Genomic DNA, 18,107 nt, shown 5'->3' with positions numbered 1-18,107 from the left:
GTAAGTCAATGTCTGTGCCGGACTTCTGAATTTGCAGAGAATTGGATCATCTTGCATCAATAATTGAAAGCAACCTTCTTTTCAGCATGTCGTGTAGTCGAATCAGTCTGTACGGCAGACAGCAGACAAACTTCCTGTTGATAAGTCCCAGAGCACTTGAGATAAACTTCATATCCTGATATGAAAGGTGCTGGAAGAGAGGAAGATAAATATTCTGGTTTAAAAACAACTCTTTATCTACAGCATCTGTGACGTGGCATTTAACCTTCCTATTCAGCTCCGCCCACTCTTCCGAATTTTGTCATTTAACTTACTGTTTGTATTGAAGCTTTTTAGAGTCGTTGACCAAAATGGAGTATGTGTTGGAGCACAGAAAGTATTTTTCATCAAGAGTTGATGGTGTGAGCAGTAGTGTAGTCTAGGGCATACGCCGTATGCCCACCTATCTTTCTTAGGATTTTGCGTATGCCCACCCCAAATAAGTGATGATACGTATGGCCACCAGAACAACGAGTAGTCTTCTGACCCGGAACTTTTGGGTCTTTCATAAATTCACAGTATGCCCGCCTCTTCAGACACTACTACACCACTGGGTGTGAATCTACACCACCCCTTTACTACGTGAAAATGCCAGTTGACTATTGAGAGGTCAATTGGACCTGGCAGATCACATGGGGGGGCTGTGGCCCCATAGCTCCCCATCTAGAACCGCCCTTGTATGAAGGTACTTCTTGATAAAATAAAAGAACAAAAATGCATATTTGAACCCATTTAAAGTGCTAAGAAAATTTTGTTCAATCAAATAAAAGATAAATAAAATACATCCTTTCATTAATGTTTAAAATTGTGCTTTTGGTTATTTGCAAGGTATTATAAGAGATTTAAAAATTATGATTTTGCCCCGCTCCCCACCTTGTGTGGCGCCCCTATGCATTGCATATGTTACCCCGTTTTTGCGCCCCTGGTGACAGCTTGTATTATTACACATGCGAGTTCAACATTAAAGAGAATTACAATTGTACTTTTTAAAATGAATTTGTCACCCTATATTTTTAGAGGCTTAAATGTGATTAAAATAGTTTTAAATGGAATATAATATAAAACACACTTTCGTGTGTGTGTGTGTGTGTGTGTGTGGGTGGGTTTGGGTAGTTTGAGGACATTTTTTATGTTACAAACTGGTAATTACAAGGGTATTATGCTATAAATGTGGTTTATGAGGACATTACTAGTGTCCCCATAATTCAAATAAATAAAAAAACATACTAAATGATGTTTTTTTTGAAAATGTAAAAATGCAGAAAGTTTTTTGTGAGGGTTAGGTTTAGGGGTAGGGTTAGGTTTAGGGGACAGAATCTATAGTTCGTACAGTATAAAAATCATTATGTCTGTGGAGAGTCCTCATGAGGATAGCCGCACCAATGTGTGTGTGTGTGTGTGTGTTGTGTGTGTGTGTGTGTGTGTGTGTGTGTGTGCGTGTGTGTGTTTGTGTATAGTTGCACACTTCCCCCGTCCTGGTTTAACGCTCAAAAAATCTGCTTACCTTAACTATAACGCGATGCGTTAATGACATGATAAGCTGGTCAGAGGTGTCGTACAGAAATATTTTTAATGACTTTGTGTTGTCTCTTAGAGTTTAATGAGCACAGAGGCACATCAGTACGTCCACAGCTTGAAGGTAGGATCTTGTGTATTTATGAATGAAGTACTCTTTAAAATCTCCCCGCTCTGCTTTCCATTATGACATCCCCTGATAGCTTATTACTACTCTATAACCTGTAAATCCACTTCGCTAGCTAATTACACTTTGACATCAACACCATAGATATCTATTTAGATCCGCTAGAACGGAAGTTCCTAGACAACATTTTCAAGATGGCTGCGCGCTAGTTTCTCTGGCGCATATGGTGAATACTGTTCGGTCATTTTTGACCGAAATAAGTTTTTCTGATGTAATAAAAATGGTTTTCTGTATCTAAGACTAAGTGAGTTTCCCTCCACTTACCATATGAACAAACAACATTTTTTTTGACTTGATTCGATAAGTCTAAAGGCCCAGATATACTTCATATAGTATTGAAGAACGAACAGGTGTGACATCATTTAGAACAAAATCTGTCCAAAAAGGTGTTTTTGCGTTCGTTTCGGTGGTTCGTAATGGCTCAACTGGGCGAACATTTAGGAAAAATTCTTACCGGCTGCTAAACACCTTCATAATACCATTGGTCCACATCACCTGTAGGTGTGACCTGAAGCTCCACCTCCCTTGAGGCCAACAGCTAATTCTGTTTACAGGGCCGTAGCAAGGTAATCTGGGCCCCCTGACTGTATCTTGCTCTGGGCCCCTTTCCTATTAAAAAATACAGTTTAGAATTTGTTGTGAGGCCCCCTGGACCTTTGGGCCCCTAGAATCGTTACCACCTTTCAACCCACTAGCTACGGCCCTGTCTGTTTATCTTGTTCAGTCAGTCAAAATCAGTCAGCAAGAACACACTGGCATGTAGATATTAGTGAGCTGGTGCAAATTTACCTACATCTGTACAATCGTTCTCATAAAGACATTTTCCAAGACCATGTCATGTGATTTTTTTTGTTTTTTGTTAATTAGTCTACAAAAGGAATCAAATCTACTCAAATACTCTCAAGTGCTCATTCACTCATGCACCATCTGCAGCGAAAGCCACTAACACATCTGCCCAAAGTAAGCCTATCATAATTGTTTTGTCTGTATTCGGCACATTAACACTTTTATTACAGGTTGTGGTTTCCCTGCCGTGCACTCTTCGGTAGATCTTGTGTTTCATGTTCAGAGCTTTGTGTCTGGATCGTGACCCTCCTGTCTGGTCTGGTTTCAGTTCTGGTGTCGGGATCTGGACACTCATGCTCCATGTCTTGTCTTTTATTGGCGTGAGTGGACTGCTCTTATGTCATCTTGGCGGCATGCACTCACGTCACGCCAGTTGCGTGCATCGCATGGTGTTTACTTGTACGCTCAGGCTTTGTCTAGTGTGAGAGTGCATGGCATTGCTTTGTTGCCGTTGCCATGCATTCTCTTGTTTTGTCCGTCGGTTGGCATGAGCGCATGTTACCTTATTGTCCTGACGATATGCGCTCGTGCCTTTCGGGTGTTTGTGTTTTGTGTGAGCATGTGGCTTTGTTTTGTTTCTGTTTTGCCTCGTGTCTCTCAGTCCTGCGTCATACCCCGCCTCCCTGTTTGCCCATTATCAGTTCATTTGTCTCGACTGCCCTGCCTGTTAACCTGTTGATCTCTCCCTATTTAGTCTCCTCGTGTGCACTGTCCTGTGCCAGTTCGTCTTGTTCTCTCGTCCTGTCGGTTCCTGTCGCTCTTGTGTTCTGCTCGTTTTTAATCCAGTCCAGCCCATCTGTGTTCTTGCCACCCTGGACTGTGTTTTCCCCCTACGGAGTAGTTTGTGTTTGGTTTTGTTTATTTTTTGTATTAATAAAACCCTTTATTTGCACTCTGCGTTAGGGTCCTGCCTCAACAAACCATGACAGGCGGGTGTATTTATGTTCGGGAACAGTGTACCATTGCACTGCTGTTTAGAACTTTTTACCCCTGAACGAAGAACGAAGAAGGATTTCTCTAGAACTATATCGGGGCCTTTACTGTTTGTGGTCAAAATTGACCGAACATAGGAAATTAATGGGAAAGACAAAAAACAGAGCAATTTAAAATGCAAAATAACATTTTAAATCAGCCACAATGCATAACACACACACACACACACACACACACATAATTGAGGGGGTTAGACCATAACACACCCACAATGCAGCATGCATGCACACACAGAAATACAGTATATGGGTGAGACTAACACAGCTTAAAGGCAGAACACAACACACACACACACAATAGTTTGATCATGACTAAATACATCCAAATGCATAACTTGTGATAAATTAGAATCACTGTACAGTAGGTGGCTGCATAGTACACTGGAGCCATCTACTGGCTATTATTGTCATAACATGATTTTCAAGTCATGTCATTTTTCGCCCAATACATGAGACATTTACTTATTTTCTTCATGTTTCAACTAGGTTTTTACTGTAGTGAAGAAGAAATTTTCTTATTTGCATATGCACATGAATGGTGAAATTGAGAAATGTATATATATATATATATAAACACAAAACAGGTACACCTGTACTGTTTACGTTGAAAAATGACCCCAAACAGTAAAGCGGCCCCTCTTGATCACAATAGGAGGGTTAAATGGCATTTAAAAGCATTAAATTCAGAATCTAAAGAGGACAATGGGATGTAAACCACCCCCAAACAAATCAAGAACAGAAGAACTGCTTAGAATAATAATTCTGGTTACCTGAGGAAGTCTGGCGCTCTCACGATCATATGTTGGAAATCCTCTAAAGACAAACGACCGTCATTATCCAGATCAGCTTCATCAATGACCTTCTCACACACTATCCGCACTTCATCTTCTGTCAGTTCATTACGAGTCAGTTTATTCAATGTTTTCTCCAGATCTGATTTACAGATGAAGTCATCGTTGTTGAAGTCTAAAGGGAAGAGAGGTGAGCTCTGTATTAGCATAATTTATGCTATAGACCTTATTCACAGCAGTGCCATATTAGATTTTTGATGTGAATGAAAACGAGGCTGTGAGGAATAGACTTAATATTCTTCTTCAGTGGCAGGTACCATATAAAGCTTTTAGATCACATGGAATTTTAAATGTTTTCTGGAGTTTATTGTCTACTGCAATTTCTTGTTTTTCAATTGAGCCCTTTATATGCACACCAAAAAGCTTATAACTGCCCAAAATCAGCTTTGATAAAAAAATAAATAAATAAATAAAAAAATAAAACCATGTTTACATGAGATTTGAAATAATTTGAGTTATATTCTGTTTTTGATGTCAGACCATGAAGAGGCATGCACACAACACTTGTGCACATTGGATAAGCCAGTAAGAATGCCAGTTAAGGTGTTTACATGCAACGCAAAATTGGGGTCATGGGCAGAAATCTTCCCGTGTTGATTGGTTTATTCTTAAACCATTTATGACCTTACACCGATAAAGGAACGGCATTTAATGTGTTTACAGAACCACACACATTGTTGTATTAAGCATAATTGTGTAAGAACGTGCATGTAAATGCGCTCATTTCATAAAACGTTCCCATGATATATTACTTAATATATTGGATGAAATATTAAATTCCCAATTTTTAATATATTATGAATTGTACTATTTTATTTATTTTTTTGGAGTGGATGTTGCCATTTTACCATGTTCTGTAACTTCTAAAATGTAAAACTAGCCATTTATAAAGAAAATATTCCACGCATTTCTTCATTTTGTCATTAAATGGAATATTTTAAACAAAACATGTTTTCTTGGGAATATTACTTGAATTGGTAATCGATTTATAGGTATTTTCTATGTCTTCAGTGTCCCTTTTGTAATTTCCATTTATTTGTTTATTGTAATTTACCTTTAACTAACAAAAGCCAGTTGCTTAATGACATCACCCTCCATGAAGTGACATCATTTTTGGAGGGAAAACAACAGCACAAACATCAGTAAGTATTAGCAATGGATTTGATTGATTCTTTCATGTTTTGTGCATTTAGTCTCACTGTAGAACATTCCATCCTGTTTAATATCACAATTTTTAAATATATATATATATATATATATATATATATATATATATATATATATATACATACACAGTATATTAGCTTAATAATGGTAGAATATCTGACATTGACCTGACCATATTGCTGATTTTTTCAATTTATTTGTTTATTTTTTCAAGTTCAAAACGTACTGTTTAATAAGAATGCCCCTACAAAGAATCAATTTCATCATACCCTCTGGTTTAGAGATGGGGAGTCTGATTCTTTTCCGCGAACAGGTTCTTTCGGACAGTTCGTTCCAATGAACCGGTTCAAAAAACCGATTCACCAGTTCGTTTACGTCATCATGCAGTGACGTCACCAATACGTAACACTATTATCCCGGCGGATGAAAATACACGGTCAAAACACATTCAAATAAAGCCGTGTGTAAGCGCATATAGCTGATTTATATTTTATTCAATTAAATAATAATAATAATAATAATCTTGGATAAGTTTCCTACATTAAAGTTTTTCAACTAAAGCACCCAAAAAGGGCAGTGATGTGCAAACGTGGATGTTTTAGCTATATGTCTAAAGTATATAAAGTAAAAAAGTCTTCTTAAATCAACTTTTCAAAGAAACCATGAAAACCATAAAGAAACTTACATTTCGCCCCCTCATTCAGATCATCGGTTCACGCATGCTTGTTATCAGCAGCTCATCGGTTCTCAGCGGACATGTCCGAGACTCCGAGTCCAAACGGTTTTCTCAGTTCAGTGTACCGGTGACTCGAGAACTGTTGTACTCCGAATAAGCAGCACATCGGTTCTCAGCGGACATGTCCGAGATTCCAAGTCCGAACTGTTTTCTCAGTTCAGTGTACTGGTGACTCGAGAACTGTTGTACTCCGAATCAGCAGCTCATTGGTTCTCAGCGGACATGTCCGAGACTCCAAGTCCGAACTGTTTTCTCAGTTCAGTGTACTGGTGACTCGAGAACTGTTGTACTCTGAATCAGCAGCTCATTGGTTCTCAGCGGACATGGCCGAGACTCCAAGTCCGAACTGTTTTCTCAGTTCAGTGTACCGGTGACTCAAGAACTGTTGTACTCCGAATAAGAAGCTCATCGGTTCTCAGTGGACATGTCTGAGACTCCGAGTCCAAACGGTTTTCTCAGTTCAGTGTACTGGTGACTCGAGAACTGTTGTACTCTGAATCAGCAGCTCATCGGTTTTCAGCGGACATGTCCGAGACTCTGAGTCTGAACTGTTTTCTCAGTTCAGTGTACCGGTGACTCGAGAACTGTTGTACTCCGAATCAGCAGCACATCGGTTCTCAGCGGACATGTCTGAGACTCCGAGTCCGAACTGTTTTCTCAGTTCAGTGTACCGGTGACTCGAGAACTGTTGTACTCCGAATCAGCAGCACATCGGTTCTCAGCGGACATGTCCGAGACTCCAAGTCCGAACTGTTTTCTCAGTTCAGTGTACCGGTGACTCGAGAACTGTTGTACTCCGAATCAGCAGCACATCAGTTCTCAGCGGACATGTCCGAGACTCCAAGTCCGAACTGTTTTCTCAGTTCAGTGTACCGGTGACTCGAGAACTGTTGTACTCCGAATAAGCAGCTCATCGGTTCTCAGCGGACATGTGTGAGACTCCGAGTCCGAACTGTTTTCTCAGTTCAGTGTACCGGTGACTCAAGAACTGTTGTACTCCGAATAAGCAGCACATCGGTTCTCAGCGGACATGTCCAAGACTCCGAGTCCAAACGGTTTTCTCAGTTCAGTGTACCGGTGACTCGAGAACTGTTGTACTCCGAATCAGCAGCAGATCGGTTCTCAGCAGACATGTCCGAGACTCCGAGTCCAAACCGTTTTCTCAGTTCAGTGTACCGGTGACTCAAGAACTGTTGTACTCCGAATCAGCAGCTCATTGGTTCTCAGCGGACATGTCCGAGACGCCGAGTCCGAACTGTTTTCTCAGTTCAGTGTACCGGTGACTCGAGAACTGTTGTACTCCGAATCAGCAGCACATCGGTTCTCAGCGGACATGTCCGAGACTCCCGAGTCCGAACTGTTTTCTCAGTTCAGTGTACTGGTGACTCATCGGTTCTTCAGACACGTCTGAAAGAGACAGTTCTCAGTTCAGTGTGTACTGTGTACTGGCTCTCGAGCTGTCAGAGACTCGCGACTGACAATGTAATGTTTATGTGAATTTTTGCGACCAGATAATCGTCGATAAAACTATGACAATTATGACACAACATATTTCCAGAATGTTTTATGTGTTATTATCCTTATATGCTCCTCTGTACATAAGAAGCTTTCATTTCGTCCCCACACACTCCAACCCTCGGTACACGCATGCTCAGTTTCAGGCAGCAGCTTGAGATAGCCTACTGTTCTCAGTTCAGTGTACTGTTGGAGTAACTGGAGCGCTGATAATAAGAAGAGTTGGGAAAAACCGGCATCATAGGATTATACACTCCGGGATATTGGCTCATTTCGAGTGGGAGTGACTGTCAGGAACGTCTGAAAATGAGTTTTGATTGAATAACTTGTGGATCAGTGTTGACTCAAGCCGTGAACTGTTTCAGACGATTCGGTCCGATTTGGTGAACTGGTTCATCCAGTTCACTATAAAGAACCGGTTCAAAAGAACGATTCGTTCACAAACCGGACATCACTACTCTGGTAGAAATCAGTTATTTTAAAAGGTAGCTCCCACTTTATTGGACATCTGAATTCTTGATATTCATTTGTCATTTAAGGTTCTGTTAGTTCATCGTTACATGAATGGGAACAAATGGTTCAGAAGGTGATTCAATACACTTCGCCCGAGCCTAGAAGATAATGGGCCTCATATAAGGGATACAAGCTGCTTATTACACAGCTAATTACTAAATAAATATATAAGGACATGAAATATTGATTTGGGTAGAAATAAATTTGACCACCAAACAATATGAGAGACATGATGCTAGCATAGCTATGTAGGAAATGGCTTGCCTAGGACAACGGTCAAGTTTAGCTGCCACTGAATAAATATATTTGACCACAGAATACAGCGATTGGCCAATCAGAAGCAAGTTTTCCACACAGTCGTTGTAACAAGTAAAAATTGACTGACCATAGATCTTAAAAGCATAGTAGGCCTTCAGGTCTCTGGGAGCCATTTCACTCAGTACCGAAAACATGTCCAAGAAGTCGTCCAAAGTCATGTTACCTTCTCCATCTTCTGAGAAGACCTCAGCAATCCTTTGCCTAAATGGATTATCCTAAACAAACGATTACATTTTCTTCTAAGTATACAAATTGGCCCCAAAATTATCTGGACACCTCAGTCACACTTATAAATGTCTGAATGTCTTTGCATTAGACAACAAAATATCGAATCAAGTGTCATCTGAGCTTTTCTTAGAACTTCACTTGTCTGAGCCATTTTGCTCAAAGACTTTTAATCAACTGGTGTCTTGGTAATTTATAGTGGATGTACAGTATGAAGTCTGTTCCCCTCAAGTTCACACAGGTGTCCTATAGCAGCAGAGGAACCACAGATGTGACCACTTTTATATAAAGTAAAAAGTTTGAATTTAATTTAGTCATCTAACTACCACCCTATGCTCTTAAATACACTTGTTTTTATCCTAAAACTATTCTTTTGTGACAAACTCGCCCAAGTGAATTCAACATTTCAGTGACTAATACTTTACAAACTCTTGATAAAACTACAGTAAGCTTTCGGTTCTCTTGAGTTTAAGGAGATCTGATGACGCTTATCAATTAGTACAGGATTCATAATTAATGAGGAACACAAAGATCTCTGTAGGGTAGGAGTGAGGTGCGTGGTACCTTCAGCTCGGGCATGCTGCCAATCAGCTCGTACGGCAGACGCACATCAGGTTGGTTGGTGTAGTCCAGTGGGACGAGCTGCGGCGCTAAATCGTGATACCGATGAAAGAGTCTGAGAAATCACAAGGAACATTATTCAATAACCCTTATATAATGCTTAACTGATCAGAAGCTGATGTAGGCCTAAATCCAGAGGTGAATAATCTGAAAATATGATTGTATTCTAGGGTTTTCTGAGTGATTTGGTATTTTATGGTTACACCATGGTACCATGATATATTCCATGGATCTGAGTGATTGCCATTTTAAAATACTGTGCTATTTAATATTTACTCCAACAGGTACTATACTTCAAAAATACAATGGTATTGCAATTGTATGTCCAAAAAAACAAACAAAAAACAACAACAGCATGGTATTACCACAGTATATGTCCAAAAAACACAGTATTACCATAGTATGTAGTATGTTATTGTCCAGTATTGTCATGTCACATGTAAAAAAAAAAAAAAACATGGTATTACCATAGTGTGTGTATATATATATATATATATATATATATATATATATATATATATATAGATATAGATATAGATATATAGATATAGATATATATAAACAAAGTGTTACCATGGTAAAAAAACATGGTTTTACCATTGTAACAGTATTACAATGGTATATTTCCAAAAAGCGCAGTATTACCATGGCTTATGTCCACAACATGATATTACCATAGTATACACCAATCAGCCACAACATTGTGCCTAATATTATATAGGCCCCCCTTGTGTCGCCAAAACAGCGCCAGCCCGCATCTCAGAATAACATTCAGAGATGATATTCTTCTCACCACAATTGTACAGAGCGGTTATCTGAGTTACCGTAGACTTTGTCAGTTCAAACCAGTCTGCTCATTCTCTGTTGACCTCTCTCATCAACAAGGCATTTCCATCCACAGAACTGACGCTCACTGGATGTTTTTTGTTTTTGGCTCCATTCGGAGTAAATTCTAGAGACTGTTGTGCATGTTCAGCAGTTACAGAAATACACAAACCAGCCCGTTTGGCACCAACAATCATCCATGGATTGTCTAATCAGCCAACCATGTGGCAGCAGCATAGTGCATAAAATCATGCAGATACGGGTCAGGAGCTTCAGTTAATGTTCACATCAACCATCAGAATGGGGAAAAAATGTGATCTCAGTGATTTGGACCGTGGCATGATTGTTTGTGCCAGATGGGCTGGTTTGAGTATTTCCAAATTCATCCACGTAAACCAAGCCATTATTTTAATTAAATATTATTTAATAAATAACAGCTAAATATCTTACCTCAAAATTTCTTTTCTGGTGAAATAGGTGCAGTCCTACAAAATAAGAAAAGCAAAGAGTGCAATACTTTACAAAACGACACAACAAATTTTATAATCTCAAATCATAATGTGTAAAATAATGTTTAAAAATACCTGTTAATCGTGTGTAATTGTAAGAAAATTTCTGTTATGCAACCTGAAATGTGGTTCATGTGGTATTTTATCTATATTAACTGGTTTTATTCAAGTAAAAAATATTACAAAGATTACATTAGGCTATTCCAATGTTAAAGGGTCAAATGAGGGGAAATAGCTCTTTATGGTAACACTTTTCACATTTTACAGTGATAATGAGGATCAAAACATTTGCACATAATCATGAATATTTATAAGTCACAAGTGTATTGGTCTATTGGTCTTTATTGGTCTATTGACCACAAGTAAAAGCAGAATTCTTAAGAAATTCTGTAAAATCCAGAACTAAATGTCAGCACACCCTCAGTGTTTTCTATAAAATTTTGACTTTTAAAGTTTCTTATTAGTAATAGTACTCTCACAATTACAAAAGAGCATCTGGGTTGACATTAAGATTATAAGGTCAAGATTTGCATGAACGTAAAAGGGAAAGTGTATTTCTTGTCACCATATCTAGTTTTTCCACCATTTTTAATACAATGGACAACATTACACAATGTTTGGAATATTGTTATGATTGTCTTAAAAATAGGCTAAAATATGTAATCTCTCAATTACGATGATCATAAAGATGCATGCATAATAATTATTAAAGAATTAGCCAGATGCTGTTTACAACAGCTTTTCAACTAGAACTCTAACTTTCCAAAGTATTAAATGTAATTTACCCACATATTCATGAGCAATTTGGTACTTTTGTCCAAAGGAATTCTGTAAAATAACTAAATTGACTGACTCTCTGCACACCCTCAGTGTCTTCTTTAAAGTTTTAAATGTCTTCATATTAGTAACAATACCACAACATCAAATGAGTAAGAGCAATGGCATGTTTTTAAATAGATGCATGTGCAATGTATTATCAAACTTTTCTCATTACACAGACCTGATATGCGTCCAGTTGCTGTGATGTAAAGATGGTCTGTTTGTTCCCCATTCCTGTAGTGCCATGACATACTCCCACTGAACTGCAGGCGTATGCCAGTGGAAATTTCACATATGAAATACTGGCACAAAAGACAGCCATGAGACATGGCAGATCAGGTATCAGCCAAAGCGTGTCCTTTAGTTCTCTGTTATAATAGCAGCATTTCATCATTTCCCTGTCATGAATGGCGGCCTCTCTTGGACGTGAATGTGGTCTGTCGGTCAAGGGGAGTCAATGTGGGGACTTGGGGTGAGCGTCAGATTACTGATGATGGTACACCAGAACATGTGCTGCTTTATAAGTAGATGGTTTAGCATTGAGTGTGAAATGATCTTTTAAAATATGAAACATTCAAATTAAAGAGATTGTTCACCTATAAATTACAATTATTTACTTTTCTTTCGTGGAATAGAAAAGGAAATGTTTTGAAGAATGTTCATGCTGCTATTGTCAGCAATGAACAAGGAGAGAGAGAGACGTTAACGAACCCAAATGCAGTATTTCATGAAGACAAATAAACAAATAGAAATGGCACAAGGCTTGATAAACAAATGAGCTACTTAGCTTAGTGCTACAATGGACGAGACTAGACAATGAGTGAGGAAACATGAAGGAATATATACAGGCATGGGAATTAGCACAGGCATGAATATACACAGCTGTGAACACTGATGGAAAACAGGTGAAACTAATGACGATGGTGCTTGCTGGGAACATGAAGGTGAGATGAAGGGATGTGACAGGACCCCCCCCCCTTAAAGGGTGACTCCTGACCAGGCCAGGGAGGAGCGTGTGGACGATCAGGAGGAGCCTCCAGGTAGGAAGTGGTGTCCGGCGGTTTGGGAGGTGGCTCCAGGAAGGCAACTAGCAGAGGATCAGGACTCAGCGGGTGGAGTCGCCGTGATCAGGAGTGCTGGCAGCGACTGGGAAACAACCTCTGTGGCAGTGAACACTGGCAGTGACTGGGGAGTAGGAGCCCTTCTCCCCTTCCTCTTCCGGACAGCCATGAGCACAGCTGTGGGAGGCTCGGCGGCCGGAGCCATAGTTGGTTCAGGGATGGACGAGGCTTGCAATGTTGGTTCAGGGACGTACGAGGCTTGCAACGCTGGCTCTGGGATGGACACAGCTTCAGAAACTAGCTTGTAAACCGTGGCAGGCGTGGGCGTTGGCCCATTGACCGTGGCAGGCATGGGTCCGTTGACTGTGGCAGGCGTGGGTGTGGAGGGCGAGGCTGTGGCAAGTCTGGAGGAAGGGGCCGTGGCAAGCCTGGAGGAAGGGGCCATGGAATCCTCCATTATTCCTACCATAAAGGCTGATCCACTGAATAACAAGGCCAGGTCAAGAAGCTGGGCCAGGTTCCAGGGGCTTTTGCCATAAGGCATACGTGACTTTATTGGCTCGTTTAGTCCAAAATGAAAGAAGATCTTAAGAGCCACATCGTTAAAGTCAACAAAATCAGCCAACTCACAAAACTCCACCACATAGTCCTCCAGCGAACGATTCTCCTGACGGAAATGCAGTAACAGAGCTTAACTGCTGTGTTCATATTTTGGTCTAGTCTTCTGTCAGCAACGAACAAGGAGAAAGAGATGTTAATGAACCCAAATGCAGTATTTAATGAAGAAGACATATATAGAAATGGCACAAAGCTTGATAAACAAATGAGCTGCTTAGTGCTACAGTGGATGAAAGTAGACAATGAGTGAGGAAACAAGGGGGAATATATACAGGCATGGGAATTAACAACATAAGGAACAGCTGTGAACACTGATGGAAAACAGGTGAAACTAATGATGATGGTGCTTGCTGGGAATTGTAGTGTGGGGAACAACTAAAACATGAAGGTCCATGAAGGGGTTAAACCAAAAGTCTGTGAACATGAAGGAAAGGTGAGATGAAGGGATGTGACAGCTATCTTGTATCTTCTGTACTATGAAAGTAGATGGGAACCAGAGGCTGTCAAGCTCCAAAAATATTGCAAGCCGTTTCAATATTCACATTTAATCACATTTGATTCTAGATAAAATGTTGGTAAAACTAGTGTAAGTGCTAATTTGTTATGCCAGTAATTACATTTGCACTTGTAAAAACATTAATTATTTACAAGAAAAATTACATCATTACTCTCTTGATATCAAAAAATGGAATTTCAAATAGTAAAAAACAATTTTTGATATCTGTAACTGCATTTTCACTAGTAGAATTTCTGCTTGATAATTTCCGAATGATTTGTCATTCACGCAATTGTGGATATCTATATTTCTTACTAGTTGAAATTCCAAATACAACTTTCAACTATGTACTTCTTACAAGTAAAATAATATATACTTTTGGATATCATTATTAATAATTACTTTGTTACTATAGTACAAATATCAATTCCTGATACTACAACTAGTGAAAATGCTTATTTTTATGTCTGTATATGTATTTCAACATGTTACATTTGGAACATTAGTTATAAATAAATTGGAGAGTAATTAAAGATATCTTAAAAGGATTTCTTAATTACAATCATAACAGAATTTCGAAATTAACATTGTCACTAGTGAAAACCAAATTACACATGTCAAAAATGAGCATTTTACTAGTTGCAATTTGATTGTTGATAATAGAAATGGACAGTTGCATGAGTAAAAATGTATTTATTGATCTCAGAAATTATCATTTGTCTAGTACGAAGTGCATTGCTGATATGTGAAATTGGAATTTCAACATTTAAGAAATTAATTATTGATATCTGTAATTGTGTTTTGAACAGGTGTGAATGACAGATCATTGTGAAATTCTGCAAGTAAAAATGCAGTTACAGATTTCACTTTCACTAGTAGTAATTCCATTGCTAATATCAAGAATTAGCATTTTAACTAGTGAAAACTGAATGGTAGATACACTGTATTGCCAAAAGTATTCGCTCATCTGCCTTTAGATGCATATGAACTTAAGTGACATCCCATTCTTAATCCATAGGGTTTAATATGACGTCAGCCCACCCTTTGCAGCTATAACAGCTTCAACTCTTCTGGGAAGGCTTTCCACAAGGTTTAGGAGTGTGTTTATGGGAATTTTTGACCATTCTTTCAGAAGCGCATTTATGAGGTCAGACACTGATTTTGGACGAGAAGGCCTGGCTCGCAGTCTTCGCTCTAATTCATCCCAAAGGTGCTCTGTCGGGTTGAGGTCAGGACTCTGTGCAGGCCAGTCAAGTTCTTCCACACCAAACTCGCTCATCCATGTCTTTATGGACCTTGCTTTGTGCACTGGTGCGCAGTCATGTTGGAACAGGAAGGGGCCATCCCCAAACTTTCCCACAAAGTTGGGAGCATGGAATTGTCCAAAATCTCTTGGTATGCTGAAGCATTCAGAGTTCCTTTCACTGGAACTAAGGGGCCAAGCCCAGCTCCTGAAAAACAACCCCACACCATAATCCCCCCTCCACCAAACTTCACAGTTGGCACAATGCAGTCAGACAAGTACCGTTCTCCTGGCAACCGCCAAACCCAGACTCGTCCATCAGATTGCCAGATGGAGAAGTGTGATTCGTCACTCCAGAGAATGCGTCTCCACTGCTCTAGAGTCCAGTGGCGGCGTGCTTTACACCACTGCATCCAACGCTTTGCATTGCACTTGGTGATGTATGGCTTGGATGCAGCTGCTCGGCCATGGAAACCCATTCCATGAAGCTCTCTACGCACTGTTCTTGAGCTAATCTGAAGGCCACATGAACTTTGGAGGTCTGTAGCGATTGACTCTGCAGAAAGTTGGCGACCTCTGCGCACTATGCGCCTCAGCATCCGCTAACCCCGCTCTGTCATTTTACGTGGCCTACCACTTCGTGGCTGAGTTGCTGTCGTTCCCAATCGCTTCCACTTTGTTATAATACCACTGACAGTTGACTGGGGAATATTTAGTAGTGAGGAAATTTCACGACTGGACTTGTTGCACAGGTGGCATCCTATCACAGTACCACGCTGGAATTCACTGAGCTCCTGAGAGCGGCCCATTCTTTCACAGATGTTTGTAGAAGCAGTCTGCATGCCTAGGTGCTTCATTTTATACACCTGTGGCCATGGAAGTGATTGGAAAACCTGAATTCATTTATTTGGATGGGTGAGCAAATACTTTTGGCAATATAGTGTATCTATATTTCATATCCTGCACTTGACTAAAAGTCCATTTGACTTGCCATGCCAAAAATGTCAAAAACAAAAAAAAAAGAAGAAGAAGAAGCCTATTTTAGGACCATTAAGATTTTTTACAGTGATGTTCTTTTAATGACAGTTAAGCACATTAGCATTACAATAATGTGTCTGGACATTTTACATTTTACTTTTTTGTAATTCCCAATATTCTCAAAAGGGATTCTCATTACTGTAATATAGTAATATTTTCCTATGTTACATTGGAAAAATACTGTAACACATTCATCACAATCAGCAAATCAGCATAAATTCAAGATATAAATATAATTTATATTTATATAAAATCACATAAATATCATTTCTTCCACATTAGCGCCATGAGCAGAATTGCAAAAATAACATTTGTTTTCAAAACAGCTTTCTAAATACGCCCCCCGTCTGACATTGGTCAAATAAAAAGATAGTCCCGCCCCCAACTCACGCCATTGACTGAGTAACGTTGTTGGGGCGGGTCTAAGCGGGTCGTTCAAAACAATCAGAACAATTTTTATAGCACCACAGAAACAGTGTTTACAGTTTTCGAGAAAATTAACCTATTAATGGCTTACTAATAGTTGTATCTGCATATAAAGCTGGGATATGAGAAAGTATTTTAACACAGAAAAAGTTACATCATTATTTGTTTTAAACATTGCTGTAATCAGAATGAGATATTTTGCAATATGGTTATGAGAAGTGGGGGGGAATAATGCCACAATGTAAAACTAGGCTTCCTTTTCTTGAAGCAAAATATATATGTGGTGAAATGTGACCTGTTCATCCTGACTTAATAATAGTTATCCTAATTGAGTGTTTTGACAAAATATCCCATAAGAATCATCCAGGCTAATGTGTATTGTGTTAAAACCAACAAATGCATCTCAATAATGGCATTAAATATGCAAGCATTCATGCATTGTCTGACCATTGTGAGTTTAATTGGTTGGCACAGAGGGCGAGTGGTATCAGATGATCCTGTGGAAGCCCTGCACCTGTTTACTTGTTACCCTTTACCCTGAGTTTACTCTGTCTGTTTACCTCTCCTCTCGCTTTACTTTTACTTTCTCTATAAACACTTTAGGATTAATATCAGCTTGTACTCTTTACCTGTCACCTGTTGCCTTTGTTGGCACATATATTACAGTTTAAATTCACTACACTTCATTCAGTTTTCTTAAGATATGTTATCATGAGGACGAAAATCAGATGGTAAATATTTCAATTGATGTTTACATTTTCTGAAGAAAATATGAGTGGTATTTGGGTAGCTCAGTGGTAAAATACGCTGGCTACCACCCCTGGAGTTCGCTAGTTCGAATCCCAGGACATGCTGAGTGATTTTACAACTTGCCATTGATGCCATGACATCATAACACGTAATTTTCAAAATGACCATAAAAACGATGGTTTAAACAACTGTAAACAAACACACCAATAATAAAAAAAAAAACAAGTACAGGGGCCTGGGTAGCTCAGCGAGTATTGACGCTGACTACCGCCCCTGGAGTCGCGAGTTCGAATCCAGGGCATGCTGAGTGACTCCAGCCAGGTCTCCTAAGCAACCAAATTGGCCCGGTTGCTAGGGAGGGTAGAGTCACATGGGGTAACCTCCTCGTGGTCACTATAATGTGGTTTGTTCTCGGTGGGGCACATGGTGAATTGAGCGTGGTTGCCGCGGTGGATGGCGTGAAGCCTCTACACACGCTATGTCTCCATGGCAACACGCTCAACAAGCCACATGATAAGATGCGTGGGTTGACTGTCTCAGACGCGGAGGTAACTGGGATTCGTCCTCCGCCACCCAGACTGAGGCGAATCACTATGCGACCACGAGGACTTCCAGCGAATTGGGAATTGGGCATTCCAAATTGGGAGAAAAAGGGGAAAAATCCCCCCCCCTGTCCATTTTATTAAGAGAGAAGCTGTTTCCTCACAAAAGCAGTTTATTCTGTGAATAAGCATCTTCTTCACTGACAGCCAATCAAAATGAATGGCCTCCGGTCTCCTCGGCAGTGTACCGCCGCA

The 18,107-nt window shown here is 39.7% G+C and overlaps 1 protein-coding gene across 2 annotated transcripts; it reads right to left on the bottom strand.

Annotated features, from left to right (window-relative positions):
- Positions 1 to 96: 96 nt before the first annotated feature.
- Positions 97 to 11,925, bottom strand: LOC127442531 (calcium and integrin-binding family member 3-like). 2 transcript variants are annotated; one of them, XM_051700638.1, is made up of 6 exons: positions 11,860 to 11,925; positions 10,801 to 10,835; positions 9,469 to 9,580; positions 8,747 to 8,894; positions 4,350 to 4,545; positions 97 to 190 (listed from the first exon to the last, which is right to left on the bottom strand). In XM_051700638.1, the coding sequence occupies exons 1-6, from the start codon at positions 11,908 to 11,910 to the stop codon at positions 169 to 171; spliced, it is 564 nt and encodes a 187-aa protein (XP_051556598.1). In that variant the 5' UTR covers positions 11,911 to 11,925; the 3' UTR covers positions 97 to 168. The 2 variants fall into 2 exon arrangements, with proteins under 2 accessions (XP_051556598.1, XP_051556599.1); XM_051700639.1 differs by lacking the exons at positions 9,469 to 9,580; positions 10,801 to 10,835 and having other exon boundaries at positions 11,860 to 11,910.
- Positions 11,926 to 18,107: the final 6,182 nt, after the last annotated feature.

The sequence above is a fragment of the Myxocyprinus asiaticus genome, chromosome 6 (genome assembly GCF_019703515.2).
Source record: "Myxocyprinus asiaticus isolate MX2 ecotype Aquarium Trade chromosome 6, UBuf_Myxa_2, whole genome shotgun sequence".
NCBI classification, from domain to species: domain Eukaryota; kingdom Metazoa; phylum Chordata; class Actinopteri; order Cypriniformes; family Catostomidae; genus Myxocyprinus; species Myxocyprinus asiaticus.
This window is presented reverse-complemented; position numbering and strand designations above follow the sequence as displayed.